Below are 7,879 nucleotides of genomic sequence, written 5' to 3' on the forward strand. Positions count from 1 at the left end.
CTTTCCACCCTCTTTAACTCCTTACCTACCTCCCTCTCTCCCTCACTCTTCCCTCCCTGCTTACCCACCTCCCTCTTTACCTCCCTACCTTCCTTCCTTCCTCTTTAACTCCTTACTTACCACCCTCCCTCCTTACCAACCCCATTCCTTCCTTCCACGCTCCTTAACTCCTTACCTACCTCCCTCTCTGCTTACCCACCTACCTCCTCCCCTCCCCTCTTAACCTTCTTTTCACCCTCCTTACCTCCTAACCTACCTCGCTCTCTCCCTCCTTACCCCCCCTCCCTCCCTTAATCTCTTACCTCCATCCTTCTCTCCCTCTCTCCTTACCTTCCTCTTTACCTACCTCCGTCCCTCCTTACCTCCATCCATTTCTCCGTCCCTCCTTACCTCCCTCTTTACCTACCAACCTTGACAGATTATTTCCTGGTGTGAGTCACATAAATATTTGGATGGAAACAATTCTTTTCTCAATCCTCTGAATCGTCTTTGGAGAGGAAAGGACACACTGAGTAGGAGGCTGAATTGCAAACTCCTAGTGAGTGCTGATTTGCGGGTATTTTAAGATTAATTGGACAAACATTAAAAAAACATACCAGCCAACCTAATTAAAGCAGCCAAATGTATCTGGCCAGACTGCAACAAACTGTTTTTTTAATATGTAGCCAGTGCTTGGCAACCTACATTATACTCATCAACAGACCTGATACATCACAGTCAGCCTCTCCTCTTCCTGCACTCTGTAAAACAGTATCCTCATTTTCTACCACATTGTCACACATATGGTCTAAATATGTGGCAACATGAAGCACTCAGCTGCCACCACTGACTTTTAGTATAAGCCTGTTATAGAAACAAAATTAAAGAATTACTTCTTTTCCGATTTTGAATGATTGTTTTGGTGAAATACAGCAGCTGATAGAAAAGGCCTGTGTCACAACGTAGGTGAAAACAATGTCCATAGCAGCTTTAGTCCTGAGAGCGAGGACGAGCTAAGAACACTTGTATACACAGAAGGTATGAATTTACTGACCGGTGTAAATGTCCTAGCACCAAACACAAGGCGGTCTGTACTGTATAATCTGATAAAAATACTTAAGTTAAAAAATGGCCACGTTCATGACGCCATTAGTAGGTATCCAGCGTTTACAAAGATAATCCCCCTCAAGCTCAACTAATCTTTTATGAAAATGTCTGACATTAGCTCCTGTTCGTGTTGTGTCACTGGGTCAACAGGGATGTTAATAACACGTCTTTGTGTTTAAAGTGTCAAACCTCATCTTATTGGCTAAGTAGTGTTTCTTACAGTTTTATGTACTAAGTGTAAGTAGTTTTAACCTTCTCTCCATCTTTGTCCATGCGACTCATTTTCTTTGTAGGGATGGTAATGTCCAGAATAACATGATGCATGAAAGTGACATTGTAGAAATTCAACGTTTTATTAAGTTAAGACGAGTGGTGATAATTACTAAATCACACGCAACAGCTCGAAGATGATGAACATAATAAAATACAGTTTATGCACTTGCAGCATTGCAGAGGCAACATATTCCAAATGATGGGGACAAGTGAAAGTCTCATGAAAAACAGAAATATATGAAAATAAAATATACATTTATTTTACCTGAGGAAGAACTCAAGAAGCTTTAAACTATGTACAAACAAATGGGGGAAAATTCCTTGATCTGAAACGGGTTAAGGTTAAACAAAGATCAATGTTCCTATCATAAAAATATCACTTTCTCTAAAGTTTGTTTTTAAAAAGTAGAAAATGTCTTAATCATGTTTCGCATTAAATGAGTAATTTTTGTAAGTATTTATATTGAAACACTATCTTTTGAGATCTGTATTAAAAGAAATGCCCAACACTAAATCCCATTTAAAAACTGACAGAAGAAAGGGATCATTCAACAAAAGAAGAAAAAGACAAACAATGGGAGTATAAATTATAAAGGGTAGTGGGAGGGGGGGGTTGTTGAAATAGCTTCACATCCAGTCAGGGAGCCAGGATTCACCTCTGACTCACTCTCTTTAAACAACACCAAGCAGTTCCTCCACGGCAACGGTCGACAGGTCGGAGAAGAAGTTGCCCTCGTTGTCTCCGCCTCCAAACACCAGCAGAGTTCTGCCGACGATGCCCACATCCATGTCTTTGTCCTCGTCTGAGAAGCGGCTGGCTGTATCCATGGTGATGAGGGAGTGCCCCGCCCTGGGGACAGACATCTGAGGGAGCGTCACCTCTGTCCAACTGTTGGTGTCTGAAACACAAAATACCATCGCTCAATTAAAGTAAAAGTCATGGTGTCACAGGGGGAGTCATTGGTTTGAGTTTTTTTTTGTAATGTTTACATGACACCTTCCTTTATATGCCCAAATCCTTCATATATGCCACAATATTGATGCACAATAGACCCAGTGTTTAAAGGAATGGTTCAACATACGCAAGTTCCACCGAGATTTGTGGTAATCTGTGCTTTAGTTTTTGGGTAATCTTGCTTACAATCATAGAAACCAACCAACAACAGGGTTGAAAAATTAGTCTCAGCTTTGATTTGAGTAGGTCAATCTAGAAATTAACATAAGGAGATAAAGCCCTTTTAAAACAACACAGTGCTACAAGTTTAAGGGTTCAAAGGTAACCGGACAGATATACATAATGTCAAAATCATCATATTTATTATTAGTGTGTTAAATCCCTTTGCAGTCAATGACTCCCTGAAGTCTTTGACGGACAGACATCATCACACACTTTGTATCCTGACTGGTGATGTTCTCCCAGGCTGTCACTGCAGCCACCTTCAGCTCTTACTAGCTGTGGAGTTACTATTTAACCAGCGCCTTGTTTACATCCAATGATCGATTTGAACAAATCAGAATGTGAAACTATAATTTTCTGCATTTCCTTTGACAAGCGTCAGACAACAAAAAGTCTTCGAGCAGTCTTCCTGGAACCTGCGTGTGTGGGAGTAACTGGGAGCTGCAGCTCACCTATATCGAAGATGAAGGTGTCACTGAGAGCGTTGTTTCCGTTGTATCCACCGTGGATCAGAAACTTTGTGTCTGAAAGCACAGCACTGCCATGCCAGCTGGAACACACACACACACACACACGTTAATTATACCAACAACAAGCAACAAGGACGTGGTATTTTTTAAAAGCAGTGCAGATCTCATACTTTTTAGAAACGATACCAAAACTTCATTTAATACCTTATTTTCTGAATATTTAAGATGAATTTGATCGGTTATTTAAGCAATTGAACACATTACGGTGTTCAATACCCGGCCCTAGCTACAACTACATGTACAATATTTGTGTGTTAGGTTGTATACCTGCGAGGAGAGGGGGCTTTCCCAGTTGTTTTCACCGCAGAAAACTCCATCAGACCTGAGAAACACAACAAGATATTTCATTTATTTATTCGCACACTGATTTTACACACTATATTTACACCTGTGTCCCAATACAGGCTCCTTGTTTGTATGTGTAGATGGATACATCAGATGTGCATGAAACTAGGAGTCTCCTTTATGAACTCGTGTGCGTGTGTGTATGTATGTATGTGCCTTACCAAGGTCCAACATATACATGTCATTGTAGCACACAGGAGTGTCCCATCCACCAAACACATAGATCTTCCTCTCCTGCATCACACACGCAGAGTGTCTGACAGCAAAAACAATAAAGAGGGAGTTAAAGAGAAAACTGTGTTTAAAATGTGTGTTTGAAAGAAAGAACGTCCGCCAGAAATGCTGCAATGACATGTGGATCCACAAATCTTACCCTGAGCGAGGGGAGGGTTTGTCGCCTGTCACAATGGGCTGGTACCAGATGGAGAGGTTGGGATCAAAGATGTACAGTGAGTCACTGCAGCCGTCGGGCTCCGGGTTTGGACAAGGAAACACCCCGCCCAGCACAAAGAGTTCACCCCGAAACATACTGCAGCTGTGGTAGGCCAGAGGGGGAACCTTACCCTGAGCCTGAAGGAGAGGAGAGGAGGAGAAGGTGAAGAAAGAGAGGATTAATTCATGTTGTCAGTATACGAATCAATCAAATCAAGGTCAACACACACCCACCTCCACCATTGTCCACTTCCAGCTCTGGGTGTCCAGGATGTGAACATCGTTGAACCATTTCTTGTTTTTAGAGCCTCCAAACACAAAGATCCGCTTTGAGTCAGGGTCGTAGACGGCTGTGTGGCCACTCCGGGCCTCAGGGGTCGGACCCTCGGCCAGAGTCTCTGCTGCCACCCAGGACAAGTCCTCTGTGGGACAGAGAGTATAGACTGTTACCAGGATGGACAGGAAACTTGATTCTCCTTCAACACGAGTTCTGAAGAAACTGACCTGTGCAGAGCTTCCACATGGGATCTTTGCAGAACTGCATCCTGGCTCCCTGTCCTCCAATCAGGATTGCTGTCTGAGTGTCGATGGGACACAGAGTCTGGCCCCATCTGCCTGACGGGCTCACTAGCACGGCTGCACAAGAACCAGAGATTTGACATTTCAAGTGTTAAAAGTCTCCAATACAGCCTGAGTCCAACTCTCTCTCTCTCTCCAACTTGACAACAAATGTTACCCACAAATGTTGAATCTATTCCTCTTTATTCTACCCAGTTAGCTGTTACCTACAAACACCTGGATGGGCCGTGGCCTGTGTATGGTCACACATCCAAGTCTGTGTACTTTATACTTTTCACCACCAGAGAGAGACGAGCAGAAGAAAAAAAAATCAATCTGTGAACTCCAGTGGGCGATGTGCTTCAAACTTACCGACTGAGGGACTAAAGAGTGAACAAATATGACAAAAAAGTAAAGATGAAATGGAGTGTAATATGAAACTCACCAGTCTGTGTGGGAGTCTTGGCCTGCCTACTCTTCGTCCTGGCTGCGCTCTGAGGAGGCGTCCTACCCACAATCCCCTGCGCCTCTCCCGCTCCATTAGCTGCAGACAGGAGAGTTGATAAAAGAACGATTCACTCCTCCACACTGGAGTGTCTTTAGGACTAATTATCATTAGAAACTGTTTACTGTTTCTAGCAAACACACACAGACACAGATATATATTTATGGTCACATTCTTTCCACACATCTGTCACCTCATGTACCCACCTGCCGCCTTCGTCTTTGCTACTTCTCCTCTACTGCTGAACAGCTTCTGCCCCCCTTTGCTTTGCCCCCGGGCTTTTCGTACCGGTGTTCTCTTCTCCATGGCACCGTTTGGACACACATTCTCCTCCTCCTGTTCCCTCTCCACCACCTTACTCTTATTGCTGTCTTCCTCTGCCATGCATCCTCTTTTCCTTTTGCCGTTGAGCTCTCGGGCTGCGAGGGGAGCTGTGGTTTCCTGGGACAGAACAGTAAACACTCTCTTAACAACTATCTGGGTGTGTTTGAGATATGATGAAGTTCTGCGCCATTCTGGGATGGTGTTGAGGGAAATGATATGTGGCTGAATGGCTTAATTCCTCTAAATACCTGCAGGTCTTTATCATCTTACCTTTGGTGTGTATTCCTTCACAGCCAGGATGAGTTCTGGTTCTGACCAGTCTGCTTTTGTCTGAGAAAAAGAAATGTACAAAACATGTAGATTAACCTGTGCTTCTGTCAATGAAATAAGCCTTAATAGACATCTACAGTTTAGTATTTAAAGTTTCCTATGGCTTGGCTATTGGCTGGAATGATCCAAGAATTGTTTTTCACTTTCTTTAACATTGTGAGATAGTGTGAATCTTATATTTCAGACATAATTAAGCAGTTGGTATTGATGAGTGTGTGTAAGTATATGCAGATCCAAACAAAAATCTGTATCTATTGAATTTAAATAGGGGTGTAGGCTTTTTTTCAGCTGCTGCGCGGAAACAAATAGCGCCAGAAACCAGTAACCAACACCAATATCTAGCTGAGGAACATATCGTGACCTTAGCTATGTTTTTTTTAAATTTATTTAAAAAGGGACCGTTGGGCCTTGGCGGAGATATTTACCAAGTTTCCTCCCTCCAGAGAGATGTTCAGGGTGACGCTGTCTGTCCATGTCTCCTCTTCCCTCTGCTCCCATGACAGACACCTGGAGCAGATCAGATACAGAACTCACTTAAAGGTCACTAATGAATCTGAATATTCAGTAGCTCCATTGGGCAGCACATAGAAGGAGTATGGCACACTCTTATTACAGAAATAAAGTGTCATGGTCAGAGTCAGGGTGTAAAAGGCAGTTTCAAGTCTCTATTCCAATACCAAGTCAACCTACCTGTTCTATATTTTATATAACTCTTTAATAACCAAATCTAAGATGACACACAACTTGACAACTAAAAAGCAAAAGATCCATGCAGTCAAACAAACAAGCAGCCGGGGGGGTAACCTCGATCACGAGCTCTACCTGTTGTAAGGGGTCAGTTTACCCATGGTGATGGGGAAACGATCCGCGTCGTTCAGCTCCACGTTCACGCCCACCCTCTCCCCCCAGGGCCCGCAGCTAAACAGCACCACCTGATGGACACTTGGTGGAACTGCAGCGCACACCCTGCACGACCCACTGGCACTGACACGCAGAAAAGAAAAAATCAATTAGCAGATTATTGGTCACTCATTATGAACATAAACGCGGCTTGACATGTACACGTACTTAATGGCATGTGCGTATACTAAAGGAGAAGCTAACCCACTATACATACGGCTAATTTAAAGAGAATAGCCAATGAGAAACAACAGGTTATTTAACAAAGCTAATGCTAGCTAACAATACGTCTGCGGAACCAAGGAGAGCAGCTAGCTTATGTTTAACAAGCGAAAGTCTTTACCTTAGCAGCCTTTGAGGCGGACCGTTCACTCCGAAAACCGCGTAAACTCCGAATTCGTCCATCTTTTGCGTTTCCCTCCAGCAGCTGCTCCTCCTGTCAAAACGTCTTTTACTCCTCCGCTTTATTCTGGCGCTGTTTTTAACGATCAAACCCGCGATCTCCTCTCTGTCCTGCTCCGTGCACACGTCTCCCGCCACCGCCGTGTGTACACTTTCTAAACTCCGCGCGAGTCCCGGGCGACGCACAGTGTACGCTCGTTTTGTTGCCCAGAATGTCCCTGCAGGTGGAGTCTGCGCTGTCGAACACGCGGCGAACGGCGAACAAACGGTAGCTCCGCCCGCACGGCATATACTGATATGTACATCGAGTAAACCGTGGGCTGAAACATGCAAGTTGTAAACCAATCAGAGGCCTGCGTACAGCGGCACTGCGTGACGTCACAGAAGCTGCGTTCAAGAACACTTGTTGCCACTTTGATATGAGGTTAGAAAACAATATATTTTACTATTTTACCAGATTGTATTCAATTGAGTCGTTTTAATTCATTTATTATTTTTAGAAACCTGCTGTGTAAATCATTTTCACTTGTTGTAGAAGGTTTCCATACAAGGAATAATAATCATAATCATAATAATCATAATAATATATGTATTGACAATGCAATCAGTCTGCATTTATTGTAAACAAACAATAATTAGGTACACTGCTGAAAGACGAAATTTAAAGATGAAGGTACGGAATCTTTATCCGTCACATGCACAGAGATACAAGGTAAAGTAAGTAGTGAAATGTGAGGGGGTCCTCCGTTTCTGTGCAGACATACCGATTGATCAACAATAAAAACAGTAAATAGATAAATAAATAAATACGATTTAAAAAAAAATTAAACATCTATATCTATGTTACTTACTTGTCAGTATAAGTGACCTGGTGTTCAAGTGAAAGTGGCAGAAACAGCTGTGTGTGCAGATATTCTGCCACTGTCACTTTGACTTGAACACCAGAGGAGACATCTCTCACTGTCCAGTCTGACCCCCACATGTATGCTGCTGATTTTCATGCAAATCTAGACAACG

At 43.1% G+C, this 7,879-nt stretch overlaps 1 protein-coding gene across 1 annotated transcript; it reads right to left on the reverse strand.

Moving 5' to 3' along the window:
• Nucleotides 1-1,420: 1,420 nt before the first annotated feature.
• LOC118102498 (kelch repeat-containing protein) lies at nt 1,421-7,129 on the reverse strand. The gene is made up of 13 exons (XM_035148732.2): nt 6,804-7,129; nt 6,383-6,544; nt 5,986-6,067; nt 5,501-5,560; nt 5,113-5,347; nt 4,847-4,945; nt 4,348-4,479; nt 4,078-4,265; nt 3,785-3,981; nt 3,573-3,667; nt 3,334-3,388; nt 2,989-3,086; nt 1,421-2,258 (listed from the first exon to the last, which is right to left on the reverse strand). Exons 1-13 carry the CDS (start codon nt 6,863-6,865, stop codon nt 2,032-2,034), a joined length of 1,692 nt encoding a protein of 563 aa, XP_035004623.2. The 5' UTR covers nt 6,866-7,129; the 3' UTR covers nt 1,421-2,031.
• Nucleotides 7,130-7,879: the final 750 nt, after the last annotated feature.

Source organism: Hippoglossus stenolepis, chromosome 23, assembly GCF_022539355.2.
Source record: "Hippoglossus stenolepis isolate QCI-W04-F060 chromosome 23, HSTE1.2, whole genome shotgun sequence".
Taxonomy (NCBI): Eukaryota; Metazoa; Chordata; class Actinopteri; order Pleuronectiformes; family Pleuronectidae; genus Hippoglossus; species Hippoglossus stenolepis.